This window comes from Mytilus galloprovincialis, chromosome 13, assembly GCF_965363235.1.
Source record: "Mytilus galloprovincialis chromosome 13, xbMytGall1.hap1.1, whole genome shotgun sequence".
In the NCBI taxonomy this organism is placed as follows: Eukaryota; Metazoa; Mollusca; class Bivalvia; order Mytilida; family Mytilidae; genus Mytilus; species Mytilus galloprovincialis.
The window spans coordinates 3,643,013-3,658,838 of NC_134850.1; the positions used below are offsets into that span (position 1 = coordinate 3,643,013).

Here is a 15,826-nt window from a genome sequence, read left to right on the forward strand (position 1 = left end):
CATCTGATTTTTTATTAGGGTATAAATGACATTTATAGTAGGCATTAACAATTATGGTTGAAAATATGTTAATTTTTACTCAAAGTATGTCACATAACCAAATATTTAGCATATTGGTTACATAGGGTAAATCACTTTTTCTTCATATTGCATGATTCTTAGGTGGAGTCATACTTAAAACTGCATGTCTAATATCAACTCATTACAACTATCTAATATCCAAGTCTAAAACACAAGTGTCCACTGCAAGTGTCAAAATACAAGTGTCCAATACGTGACTGTACGTAATTTACATAATAATGCTAGTTTATCTATTTCCCAAATATCCAGTATTTGTGACATAACTCTAACTATCTTAAAAAGTCAGTAATCCTTTTTATATATATAACACTTCTGTAATCCTTAAGTCTCTAATGTCAATTTAGCCCTCAGAGGATTACATAATAATTTGCTTTTCACCTATCTAAAATTGTGATGATTTATATTAACTATTTATCAAGTAAATTATTTCTTAAGCTAGTGCTAAATATCTGAACTAATACTAAATTATAACAAATCTTTGAATTCCACATTTTAACATTCTTGTATCTAAAATATACTGGTTATACAACCCTCTATTTTGTTTTCGAACATGTTGTTTTCTGAAATGAAGTAATCGACACAATAGACTAGCTTAAAACAAGGTCTAAGATTATCAGGCTTCCATACAGATAATGGTAGTTCTTCAGAAAATAATTGTTTTCCGGAGATAAGAACAGAGTAAATCTTTACATTCACAGTATTTTGCTATGACATCTTGTGAAAAATTTGTTAACACAGAAATTGGGTCTGCGTACATGTATTTATAAGAAACATCTCCGCCACTGAAAAGGATACTCGCCATTCTTACCCTTCTTTAGGTGATCCGTGAACTCCTATCGGTACCAAAAGTATCCCATGTTTTGTAATACTTTATTTGACATTATGACTTGGCCATGAGTAACTTGATCGTGTTATCCAATGTACTGCAGAAGATATCCGAATTTTACAATCTAGAGAGCAAGCAAAATCAAAAGTTCGTATATCGTCAGTTATGCACGGTCAATGAATTGTCAAGCGCATATCAAAAATATATTTCTTTTATATAATTTACTCGAAAAATAGTGTTTACCATCATCATCCTCACAGTATTACAAAAGTCTCCATTCGGCAAAATTGTACGATTCATCTAGGGGAGAATGCCAAAGATTATAAGAAAGCTTGTTGTGCGGATTCCTTGTCGCCATGTAATTCTAAAGCAATCCCCAATAAAATGTAGGCATCTTTCGTATTCCAATTTGGTATCAAATAACTTTCTGCTATAACAAGTTCTAGACCTTCTAAGGAATCCTGACACTGTCGTACATTATTGATGTGATAATGACAAAGAAAACTAAGGAAGTATGCATACGCTATGGCTGGAAATAAATCAGTGATACCCCTTACCTCCATTTCAAGTTCGTCTGGAATTAACGTTGAATTCACATTAAATCCTATAAGATCTATGAACATTATTTTCAGAAGATAAACAACATTCTTCTTGATAAATGGCAGCAGTTTAAGTGACTGGTAATGGATATCTGTCAGAGTCAATCCTTTGTATAGCTTATCGGGAGTACATTTCGATAAAGAATACCTAATGATGTGTAAGGCTTCCCTGTATTGCTTTGTTTTGTAAAAAAGTGATGCTACCATAAGCCACCCAGAAACAGCGTCATGAAACACATTTGTTAGCAGAGTACTGAGATAGGATTTGTACTGTTTGTATTTGTATTTATTATTGATAAATGCACCATCAAGTGGTAGACACTGAGCTTGTCTACTGCCCCTCTGTGATATGTAGTATGCATACAAGTGTTTTAGTGAAAATTGGTGACACGATATGTTGTGTTTTACTCCTGTATTAAATATATTTAAATCAGGATAAGTTTTGAAGGAACTATTTGCACAATACAAAATACCTGATTGTACTATTTTATTAACGTCATTTACATATAATGTAAATGGTTCAATTGGAAAATTCCACATTGATACATCAAAGTTAGATATTTGATCTGAAAATAAAATGCATCGCCAACCATAGCTGTGTAACGTATTTAATTTTTGTAAAAGAACGTCACGAATACGTCCCTCTATTTTGTTCTCGAACATGTTGTTTTCTGGAATGAAGTAATGTAAACAAACGGAGTACTCAACACAATAAACCAGCCTGTTAAAACATCGCATGAAACAATGAATAAGATTATTAGGCTTCCATACAGATAATGGTAGTTCTTCAGATATCCAGAAAATAATTGTTTTCAGGAAATAAGAACAGAGTAAATCTTTACATTGATAATCTTTTGCTATAACATCTTTAAGAATGATCTTTAAGAGACCATAGCAGAGTAATTGTGTGTGAGTAAATGTATAAATAAGAAGTTTTTCAGCCACTGAAAAAGATACTCGCCATTCTAGATCTTCCTTAGGCGACCCTTTTACGCCGATCGGTACAAAACATACCCCGTGATTCATAATACTGTGTTTGACATTATGACTTGGCCATGAGCTACTTGATCTTGTTAGCCATTGTACTGCTGAAGATATCCACGTTTTACAATGTACAGAAAAAGCTAAATCAAGAACTCCGTTAGGGTCAGATATACACGGTCCGTGAATTGTCTCGCCATTTTTAAACCCAACCGAGAAGGCATTTTGTTTACATAGTGCACCCGAAAAATATGTTTTTCCATTATGTTCCTCACAGTGTTCCAAAAGGGACTGACTTCTGCTATATTGTAGTCTTAGTAGAGAATAACCAGGCTTTACATCGTCTGTATCCATAAACAAATAAGTCATACATGGATCAAAGATAGGTTTTACATCCTCGGTCACCTCAATAGATTTGCTAACTTGCATTATATCAAGATCACTTCCTCGCATGTCAAGTCCTTCCCCAAAACTTCCACTTGTTATAACTGTTTTCAGCTTTTCATTTGACAAATTATCTCTCATCATGTTCATTAATCTGAGTGTGTTAACATGATCCTCTGTTCCTATGATATTATGACATAGATAGCGATAAAGAGCTAGAGATATGTTTGATGTTGAAATGTCTGTAAAAAAATGAGATAAACAAAGTAAGTGAATAAAAACATCTATTAAATAAAACGTACAGTTTTTATGCATTCGATGACTTTGTTTATAATTTAAAGTTCTCACAGTATATATTGGTTATACATTCATTTTAAATCAAACAAGATTCGAATATGCAGATGATGTGTAATATTGAGTTGACTACAGATAATAGAACATACGCAATTGGTTTTAAAAGTAATTAAAAAAAAAACACGAAAATATAAATAGTTACAAAATTTATCCATTTTTTTAACACGAACTTTTTAAAGGATAATCACCTCCTGCAATGCATGTTTCACCTGACATGTCAATCTAGAATCGTTCAAAATTTCAGATAGAAATCTTATATAGTGACTGATGTGGTTAAAACATTTACCTGTTGCGTGTAGGCCGGTGATCAATGTCGGAATTATGCAATTTTAATTGTCGAAAAATATAATACGGCTATTAAAGATATCATTCGGTTTGGAAATATGTGTACTTTGAGACTTGGTCGTCAAAAGAAAATATAGGGCAGTTTATCAGAAATCAAGATCTAAGATCGCATGTCGTTTTCAAGGAAAAACAAAATTGAATTTATTTTCTTTCTTATTTAGATTGCAATGCAAAAAAATGGAAACTCATTTAGAAATGAGTTTTCCGAGTACACGTATGCAACTTTACAAAAAGGAGGGGGTAATTTTTCAGTTTAAAATTGTGTACTCTTTTAAAAATAAAGTTACGATACTGTTGTCAGGTCATTAAAGATTGCATATTTTGGCGTTAATATTGATTCACTTATAGGGTCTTTGCATCGGAACTAAACACATTTATTCAAAAAACAGTTGTTGGCATGACACGGGTTATGATCTTCTCATATATGTTATGATGGTTTGATACTAAAACCCTAACGGGAAGGATTGTGCCTGATGTTCATATGATGAAATCATAATCTTTCAGTCAGTTTAATTGAAGTCTGGAGCTGGCATGTCAGTTAACTGCTAGTAGTCTGTTGTTATTTATGTATTATTGTCATTTTGTTTATTTTCTTTGGTTACATCTTCTGACATCAGACTCGGACATCTCTTGAACTGAATTTTAATGTGCGTATTGTTATGCGTTTACTTTTCTACATTGGCTAGAGGTATAGGGGAGGGTTGAGATCTCACAAACATGTTTAACCCCGCCGCATTTTTGCGCCTGTCCCAAGTCAGGAGCCTCTGGCCTTTGTTAGTCTTGTATTATTTTTAATTTTAGTTTCTTGTGTACAATTTGGAAATTAGTATGGCGTTCATTATCACTGAACTAGCATATATTTGTTTAGGGGCCAGCTGAAGGAAGCCTCCGGGTGCGGGAATTTCTCGCTACATTGAAGACCTATTGGTGACCTTCTGCTGTTGTTTTTGTCTATGGTCGGGTTGTTGTCTCTTTGGCATATTACCCATATCCATTCTCAATTTTATCTTTTAAGTAATAAGAACAACGGCCGTCGCAACTTTACAACATTTATATGAAATTATAAATAAATATATATTTATTAATATAACCATCTAGAATACCTCATTGAAAGCGGAAACTAACGTATTGGTTATATACATTAAATTCGATACATGCAAAACTGGCGACAAAAATTATTTCAAAACAGAAATATAATTGAGTTTGTACAATTGGTCTAAAGTGTTTTAAAACACTACAAAATTTTTAAACCACGAATTCTGTAGTAATATTGCAAATATGATTGTTAAGCATTAGATATTTAACATGTTGTGCAATTTTATACAGTAGGGGTCAAATGTGTGAATACCAAATATAGCGAGCTTTTATCCAGCATCATTGGACATCAATTTCAAAACATTTCATCATTGCAAAATACAATTTGACAATATCAATATCAATTTACGAATGGGGGAAATAAAACAATTGTAATATCAGTGCAAAAATGTCAAAAGAACCCTGTCTAGAAAGTAATGTCTTTTCCTGCTGCTTCCATTTAAAAAAACTTGCTTTTGTAAATGTCCTTGTGATTCAGAATAAAGTTTTAATCCCAGTAAAGGTTTGAAGTGGCTGTGTGACAAATTAGCCGTAAACAGCCTTTACTTGAATATACTGTTTTGAACAGTGTAATTGACTTGATTGTATTTGTTTTGTATTACAATAGATGCAAGCATATGAAACAGAGACGAAAGATATCAGAGGGACTTTCAAACACTTAAGTCGAAATAAACTGACAAACAGTAGTGCATAAAACACAACCTTTTATAACCGTGACTTCGATTTCTTGAGTTGAGCTGGCTGCTGTTTTATCTGTATTTCTCTTAGATATTATCGTCGACTGATATCCCTTTGATATCTGCGGCCTGTTTTAAGTAGTTAGGGGTACAATCCTGTTCATGAAGTCTGTACTGACTCAACATGCACCAGAGTAAGGTAGCAATTGTGACCTGTGCCCATTATCTAATGGTGCAGAGGATATAGTCCTATAGAAGTGGTTTTGAACCTTCATCCTAATTTGGGTCTTATATAGTTCATTATAAGTAAGAAAAATGTCAAAAGAGTATTATAACAAATCTTCAATTGATGAAACTTTGAGGACCAAGTTCATTCGTTTGCAAATTATTTATAACACAATTGTCTAATTGATAATTTTAAACGTAGAGGGATAAAACGAACTTTGTGAATCATCACGTCGTGAAAATTCTTAAAAAAATTAGATTAATGATACCAATTTTCTGCAACAGATGCATATTTCGACAAGGAATGTCTCCAGTGGTTCCCGAGTCAAAATATTTAAAAAATCCAAAACTTATGAAAATAAATGAAGAGCTCGACCTTATACCATTTGAAATTGAATAAAATCATTCGTTTAGACGTTAATATATTTACAGATCCATGAAATACTCCGATGCAAAGTGCATAATCAAAAGGCTAAATCAAAAGCTCAAACACATCAAATGAATGGATAACAACTGTCATATTCCAGACTTGGTTATAGACATTTTCTTATGTAGTAAATGGTGGATTAAAATAGTGTTATAATTAGATAAGGCTCTCATTTTATGACAGTTACATAAAATACCATTATATTGACTACGATATGTGACAAAACAAACAGACATAATAGGTGACAAAAACAAAGTAGGGGTACAACAGTCAACATTGTGTTATAATCTCAATGTCATATATGTCAACATAAAAAAAATCAAAAAGTCATATAAACGAAGAACATCTGCAAAAAAAGGCAAGTATATTTTTTTTTTTACTGAAGCACAGTAGCACGAGGGCGGGTGCATTCGACCACTTTGAAGGGATATAACCAAAAACAGACTAACCAGTAAAAATATTATTCACAAACACAAATAATAGAATACTAGAACATATTATTGAGCTGATCGTGTATTATTTAAAAGTAGTGAATAGTCACCAAGAGACATTTATAAACTCAGGAGTTGAATAGAAACTGACAATGCCCTGACACAACTTGACAATCAACACGAACCCTCAAATATCGGGTCATAATAAACTTTAATACAATCAAACGTGTACAACAGTTCGTAACATTTTATCAAATTATATCTAAAGTTTTCTATGAAAATTAAAGATAAATTGTATATCTGCCATCCTCCTAGCCTGTTATTGGATTTAATATGAAAAGTGTATTACGTAATATCAAATTTCGTTTCCATTTGAATTACACGTAGTTATAACACCTACGCAATATTTTGTAATTTCCATTTAAAAACCCAGGTAAATTAAACATGGTGAAAATGAAAACTAAGGTATATGAAAAATTGTGTACACACAGGATCACTTAGATAGTAAATCGATCTAGGGTGTATTTCCTCCCATATTTTTTTGTAACTACTAATATTACATCACAATATATTGAAGATTTTCTATATCAATTAAAGTAAAATTGTTTACCTGCCATCCTCTTAGACTGAAATAGGATTTAATATGAAACTTGAATTCCAGAATAATAACTTTCGTTTTCATTTAAATAACATGTTTATCACCTACGCACTTTTTTGTAATTTGCCCTTAAAAACCCAAGGACATGGTGAAAGTAAAATATACCATAACAAAAGTGTACACACATGATGAATTTGGTTGTAAATAGATCTAAAATTTTTTTCTTTTCATATTCTAATTTGTTTTGTGACATAGGCAGCACTTTATGACTATAGTATATACACTAAAGATTGAAATGAATAAAAACTGAATAGATTGTAGATCTGAACATTTGCCTTCTTTGCTACCAGCTAAATTTCTTATATTAAGTAATTATTTAGAGTGTAAAGTAGGTAAATTTAAGCAGATCATTAATATTTAGAACTTTTTTTCTAAAAAGCCAGCAATTAATAAATATTCGTAGTATACTAAGTCTACATAAGAATGTGAATCAAAATATTAAGAGTTGGTTGTAAACATTTACCTAAAATTGAAACTAGCTAGGATTCTTATAATTATCGCTATTTTGTTCATTTTTCCTTTGATATTTTTTTGTGATCATTTTTCATATCAGGCTACTCGCTTGAGATGGAAAATTATCGCTAGAAACTAAGCAGGCACGTGGCGTTGCTAACGATGTTGACATGAAATTGACAACGTCGTCATAGGTAAAATAGCGATAAATAAATTATCATTGGTCATCTAAACTCGATAGCCTTTTTTGCTTTCGCCGTCCCGGCTCAAGCGAGAACATCAATCTCGTTGAGATGATCAACGATAATCTATAAGTACAGTTTAGAGAAGGAAGTAGGTGAATTAGAACAGATCAATATTTGTTAATTTTGATGACCACAGTTAGATATTTTGTCAAACCAATGATTAAATGACAAGTTATAACTGATAATTTCAAACGTAGGTACAAATATTTTGTCTGAGAGAGGGATAAATTGAACTTTTTTAAAACATCACTTCCACGCATGTCAACACCTTCTTCAGAGCTTCCACTGAATATAAATGTGTTCCGTTAGTCATTTGATAAATTATCATGTTCATTAATCTGATTGTTTTAACATGATTTTCTGTTCCTACGACATTTTGACATAGATAGCGACACAGAGCTAGTGATATGTTGAGTGTAATAGTGTCTGTAGTTAGAGAAGTAAAAACAAACACGGTAAGAACATTGTACAAGATATATAAACAAAAACTGTACATCTATAATGTATTCGATAATTTTGCTGACAATTACGTCATTTCTAAGCTATGGTGATGTGATTTCATTTGAATTGCAGTTTCCATGTAAAAACCTTAGAGTATAAAATAAAACGTTGCTCATACTCAGTTAAGAATTTGAAAGAACATACAAATAAAAGGTATTGCTTACCTACAATCTCGATAGCCTGTTTAGATTTAGGTGCGATGTGTGTTTTTCTGTAAAGCCTATATTCGTTTCTATTCAAAACAGACGGACTATTAGTAACGACTACGCAATATACTTTAACTTTGTAATTCGGTTATAAATGGAAAGAAACATTGCAATTGGAGTATTTTTTAAACTAGTTCAAGATATAAATAATTGTGTTTAGACACATGGTTTATCAATATGTAAAGTTGTGGATATAACAACGAGTTCTTTTTTATATGAAATATAACAAAATGTATAAAATACCATACACAATATCTGATCGTATCTGTTCACAACGATTTCTGTATACAAAACCATTTGAAAATGAATAAAAAGAATCGTTTAGATGTGCTTACATATAATACATTCACAGACCCATTTAGAACTCCGAGGAAAATTCAAAAAGGAAAGTCAATAGTCAATATGCATAATCAAAACCTCAAACACATCAACACATATGAATTTTAATTGTTGTCTTCCTGACTTGATACAGGCATGTTCTTATGTAGAAAATAGTGAATAAACCTAGTTTTATAACTTGCTAAACTTCTCACTTGTATGAAAGTTGCACAAAATACCAATATATTGACAACGATTTTGAACAAAATAAAGAGACATATTAGCTGTAAATGTCAGAAATATGGTAACAACAGTCAATCTTGTGTTACAATCTGTTTTACTGTTAGAACAAACAAATATGTCAACAAAGAAACACAAAAAGGCATATAGACAAAACTCATTAGCACAGATTAAAAACAAGAATACAAAAATTTACCATAGCACAATGACATCGAATGATACAATGACGGGATGTTTAAGTACCAAACCATGTTACATGGATATATTTCTACAAATAGACTAAACAGTAAAAGTAATATTCCCAAAGACAAATGCAAGAATTATATAACACATTATTGAGGTGATAACAATGTCAGTATCTAGAATCTATACTTCAAACCCATCGTGTATAATGCAATACATTCAAAACTCATGAATTTGAAAGAAACAGCAATGTAATGAAAAACAGGAAATTCGATACAAAAATTTCCAGAAATAAATTTATCAAAGAGTAAGTGGAACAGGTTACACCTGTTCCAATCGTTATGTTGATAATTTTTAGTACAAGTTTGGGTTTAAGCTCAGGGGGTATGAGTCTAATTAGCTTATATCACTATCAAAGAAAGAAGACGGGTTGTTATAATGATTTTTCGAGATTGTGCATGTGCATGATGTGTTTATCTATTTTGTGGTTTTGTTCTCTGTGAGTAAAGAAAACTTATAGATGAAATGGAATTATTTTTCTATGTAAAATCAAATTGAATGGGTTAGTCTGTTTTAGAGTTGGGCCATTCTATGATATGTGCTTTCGTTTTAATTAAAATATTTAACACGTACAATGTATGCAATATTTTGACATTTAAAAATAGCAGTTGGTAACTATATAATCACATTCTAAATAAGATGTTATATGGAACTTAAAGTTAAATAGTTTACCTGCCATCCTCCTGTTAAAGGATTTGATATGAACTATGTATTTCCGTAATATCAACTTTTAATTTGAAAAACACGTAGTTTTAAAACCTACGCAATACTTTGTAATTTGCATTTAAAACCCCAGGTGAAAATGAAAACTAAGGTCTAATAAAAAAAATTATGTACACACAGGACCAATTAGATAGTAAATCGACCTACATGTATGGTGTGTTTCCTCCCAATATTTTTTTGTAACTACTAATATTCTAGCACAATATATTGCAGATTTTCTATATGAATTAAATCTATATAGCCAGAAATGGGATTTGATGTAAAAATTGTATTCCGGTATATTAACTTTCGTTTTCATTTAAATAACACGTTCTTAAATCACCTACACACTACTTTGTAATTTGCCTTTTAAAAACCAAGGTACATAGTGAAAGTAAAAACATACCATTAAAGAGGGACGAAAGATATCAAAGGGACAGTCAAACTCAGAAATCTAAAATAAACTGACAACGACATGGCAAAAATGAAAAAAACAACCAGACAAACAATAGTACACATGACACAACATAGAAGACTAAAGAATAAACAACACGAACCAAAACCAAAAACTAGGGGTGATCTCATATGCTCCGGAAGGGTAAGCAGAACCTGCTCCACATGTGGCATCCGTCGTGTTGCTTATGTGATAACAAATCCGGTAAATAGTCTAATTCGGTAGGTCACATTTATGAAAAGGAAAGGGATTGTAGTTACGACGTAAGGAACATATCCGATATCATTTGTGAAACAGTTTTTCCATAACGGTCAACCAACTCGTGATGGCGTCCGTAAAATTTACGAAGGGATGATTTCAACTTCACCATTTGGAACTCTTTGTTTAATAGCTTCCTTGTGAGCAACAACCCTCTATCAAGAAAATCATGATAGGAAATGCAAGCACGGGAGTATCGTATCAATTGGGAGATATATACCCCGTATGCAGATGCTGCTGGCATGTTGCTTCATAGAAATGGAAAGTTCACAATAGGAAAGCTGACATCATCTATTTTGTCGTAAAGTTTTGTTTTCAACCGACTCTCATTGTCAATTTCTAGATGTAAGTCAATATATGAGCCTGACTTAACTGTATCTGTAGTATCCTTTATCTCTAGTTAAAAAGTGTACAAACGTGATGAATTTGGTTGTAAATAGATCTGGTTTTTTCTTTCTTTCATATTATAATTTGTTTTGTAACGTAGGCATCTGAGCATAGTTTTGTGTGATTTATGAATTTTGAACAGCGGTATACTACTGTTGCCTTTATTTACAACTATTCGTAGTATATTTCAGATTGAAACGAATACCAAACTACATAGAATGTGGAAACAAACATTAAGAGTTTGCTTTAAACATTTTAACGTATTTGGTACTAGCTATGCTTCTTATATATAATTTGTTTAAAGGTTGGAGTAGGTAAATTAAAACGGATTATTGATATTTAGAACTATGTTTTAATAGGCAGCAGTTCATAAATATTCGTAGTGTACTTATGATTGAAATGCAAAAACAAAAACTACCTAGAAATACAAATACAAACATGAAGAGTTGGTTGTTATATAAAAGCAGAAGAAAAAATCCGAGTTGCAAACTAAAACCGAGATAAACACATCAAACACAAGAGGAAAACACCGACACAGCAGAAACACTAAAAAATATTACAGTCATAGAAACGAAATATATAACACCAATGGCCATTCTCCCGACTGGGCAAAGGACATTTGAACAAAATGGTTGGCTGAACCTGGCTCCGTGGCTCGCCAAACCTCCCGCTTGTATGGAAATGTTAAATATCAACATTTGACTTGAATTAAAACTAGCTAGGTTTCTTATAAGTACAGTTTAAACAAGACGTAGAGGAATAAGAACAGATCAATAATTGTTAAATTTGATGATGAAAGTTTTATTTTTTGTTTAATTAATGATTTCATGACAAGTTATCAAACTGAAAATTTCAAACGTAGGTATAAATATTTTCTCAAAGAGAGGGATACATTGAACTTTTTAAAACATCACTGCCTAGTTTTCTCTGAAATAAGATAAAGGATACCGATTGGAAGATGTGCATTTCGAAAACTTTTGTCAGTGATGCTTGAGTTAAAAATATGACTAAGTTTGCAAATATTTACGACAAAGAAGAAAAAGACATTTCAAACAATAGCAGACACCGGATGTGGATCCGTAATCTGGACAGTAAATCTTCATTCTAGATTAATATACGCACACAGAAAATTACGTTGAACACAACATTAAGAATGTATCATACCAAAGACGGGAGAAACTGAAAACTCCATGTAACATTTAACACAAAGCACGTAAAACACAACATAAAGGTTGTCACATATCAAAGAAGTGTAAAACTGAAAACCTTAAATGATAATCTACAGAAGACCAAGTATATACGGTCAACAGGGCACAAAATAGCAAGCTAAAGACATAGCAAAACGAATTCGGTGCTTATGATAAGTGTAGGCAGATCTAACTCTACTTGTCCCGTCACTTCGTGAATGTCAGTTTTGATAATTTCACAAGTTAAGGGTGATTGTACAATAACGAAAATACATTTAAATTGATACTGGGTGTCTGGAGCTGGCATGTTAGAAACTACTAGTATTCCTTTGTGCATTTATAAGTATCATTATCAATTTGACTAGGTTTTTTCAAAAACTATTTTGACATCGGATTCAGATTTCTTTTAAACTGGGGTTTACTGTGCGTATTGATCTGTGTTTATTCATTCTACATTGCCTAGATGTATAGGAGAGGATTGAGATCTTGCAAAAAATGTTAAACCTCATCGCATATTTAGCGCTGTCCTAAGTCAGGAGCCGGTAGCCTTTTGTTAGTCTTGTATATTTTTTAATCGTAATTCCTGTTTATGTTTAAAAAATAATAGATGCAAGCTATACTTTATTGTAATTTAAACATGAATAGGCAATATATTCGTAATTATTTTTTCCCGAGCGATAGCCCAATCGTTGTTTACAAACTCTTTTGTCCGCTACCAACCCCCAGTGTCAATTTATAGATGTAAGTCCAGGTATGAATGCTTAACATTTAATCATTTGTTGTACATCGGCTTCTTTTATAGCAAACTACATGTATACTATATTGATTCAAAATTAAGAATGGAAATAGGATATATGACAAAGCGACAAAAACTAAACCAAAGAACAGAAAACACCCGAAGACCACCAATGTGTCTACAATACAGCGAAAAAAAAAAACCGCCAACGAGGCGTCCTAAAGCTTGCCCTAAACCAAGTATGTACTAGTCCATTGATAATGGACATCATACTAAAGTTCGAAATATGTGAACTTTTCATGTGCGTTAATACCCTCATCATATATACATGTACCAGGATATAACTTTTGCATTTGTGCATGATGCGCGTTTCGTCTACAAAGACTCAGTAGCGACACTCGAATCAAACAAAGTTAAACATTTGAATAATGTAAATGGCATTTCATATGGTCTGTAGTAGTCTTAAGTATTTGCAATACTACTACATTTTATTTGATTTTCATGCATAGAGTTTAAAACAAATATTACGGGTTTTTTTTAAACGTCCAACAGTAAAGGTCTACTTTTTTTATGCGCATTGAATTAAGGCCATGTTAAACGCTAGTCATTTATACTTTCTATACATAGGTTGAACAAGTGAATCTTATATCAATACATTTTTTTTCGGAATGAACAAACTAGTATGCATTCAAACTTTAAACGTTCTTCTTTGTAACTTCAATTTTTAAGAGTAAGAAATTATTCTAAACAACGAAAACATGTTTTGGCCGTGAGTTGTTTGGTGCACGTGAATACATTTTCAATATTAAATAGCGGGCTTATTTCATATGGAGCGACCTTGATAAAGTTTTAGTGAAAAAACTTTTTAGTATCTTTTTAACATTTTTAAGCAAGCAAATCCACAGTAATTGGTGTGAGCGTTTTGACAGAAACATTGTCAGTGTTTAAGGTTTCTTTCTTTAGTATATGGTTTTCTTATTGTTTTTCATGATTGTAAATTGTATAATATAGTCTTATACTATAGACTAGGGATATCAAAAGATCTGAAATTTAATACTCGGATACTCGGTCAAGATACTCGAGTACTCGATAGTACTGGGATGAATATTAAACGTCTATTCAAAAGTTTACATTTAAGGTTTGATGCAGTGTTTTTGTTACTACCTTTCATAAACATATAAACGAAAGTCAAACGTACGACACACATAGCTTTGTCCGCTGTTGTTTGTGTCAATTAAACAATGAATTACGGACTGCCGTTTCTACAAATAACCTATTAAAATAACAATAATTGTTTGTGTACGTGTTTATGAACGAAATTGCAATAAAGTCCGACAAAGTAGACAATATAAGTAACATCTGTTCCTGAGGAGTTGGTATTTTTTATATTACGACTTCTCCATTTATTTGTTAGCATCAATATTGGACTTTAAATTACTTGTGCATTTTTGTGTTGCTCAGTCTTACTTTTTCTGTGTTGTTTTGTTGCACTGTCGTCCTTCTGATTTTCTTTTTTTAGCAATGACGTTGGCAGTTTATTTTCGATTTTTAGTTTTGAACGTCGCTGTCGTACTTTCCCCTATCTTTAATTGTAAATTAAACAATTATAGTTTCAAATACAGAGTACTTAAATCAATTTTATTATGCATCTTATACCAGTCACATTTACAAAGAAGTCTTGATAAACAAACAAAGGTAAGTTTTTACGGCTTGTGATGCATTGATTAATAATCCATGAAAGTGTTGGTCCGTGTAAAAACACCGTACAAAATGTCTTTAATCAGATGCGGTAGGGTTCACCGCAGGTCATTTTGATTTTGTTCTTGTGTAGAAATATGATTTGGTCAACAATTTGAGACTAAAGACTGTTTGACTTTTTATTTTTGGTTTCAAAATGTGCACGTGAAAACATTCAGTGAAGGAAGGGGTGTTGCTGGTACTACTATAGCAAATAGTAGATTCAGATAAACATATATTTTTGTTGTTAATTGATTTTATTTAGTATTACGAGGGTGATATTTCAACGGAACTAAATTTAAGAGAGTGGAAATGTGAAGAGAAATATCTCAAGATGTATAACAAGCATCCGATTACTAAAATTGTACCCGAGTACTCGTTGCCATCCCTACTATTAATAAATATAAAAAGTAGTAATTACTTTTTACAAATACTGCATTAAATATTCAAAATGATATTTGGTTGGAAGATTTAAAGTATGTTAACATATCAAACATGACAAACAGAAAAGAATGTGATAGGATGACGATGCAGTAACTTTTGATCATTAAAAAGGAATTTATTTTTTTGTATTATAATGGTGTCATTCATTCTAACCTATCGACACATTTGAATACTTTTACCTGTTATATAAGGTAACTTTATACGAATTAGATTTGGGTATAAAGAAGTGGTATTTAAAATGTAGGAAAACCGTTATCGTTTAAATTCACATGACTCTTTCTAATTACATGCAACGTAGTTACATCCTGTTAGAATATTTAATTTTGATTGAACAAAATACACATGGTTTGCCTGCATCACAGTACAATGAACTTATATAAAACACAATTTAAATAAAAATAATGTGATATTTTTCAATAACTATCATCATAATCATGTGATATTAAGTTTGTTTATTTTCGTCGGATATTGGGATGTTTGCGATTGATGCGTTGCATTTTAGTACTTCCTGTTATCCCTGTCCTGATAAATGTAAATCTTGTAACTTTACATAATTTTAAAAATAGTTTACAATGCTTCTGCCTTTATTTTCTGAGTCATTCCGCATGAAAAAAGTATAATAAATGCAGAGG

General features: G+C 31.8%; 1 protein-coding gene across 1 annotated transcript; it reads right to left on the reverse strand.

The window, feature by feature from the left end:
* Positions 1-216: 216 nt before the first annotated feature.
* LOC143057146 (uncharacterized) lies at positions 217-3,110 on the reverse strand. Its single transcript, XM_076230385.1, has one exon. The coding sequence runs from the start codon at positions 3,019-3,021 to the stop codon at positions 1,228-1,230; it is 1,794 nt and encodes a 597-aa protein (XP_076086500.1). The 5' UTR covers positions 3,022-3,110; the 3' UTR covers positions 217-1,227.
* Between the last annotated feature and the right edge of the window lie 12,716 nt (positions 3,111-15,826).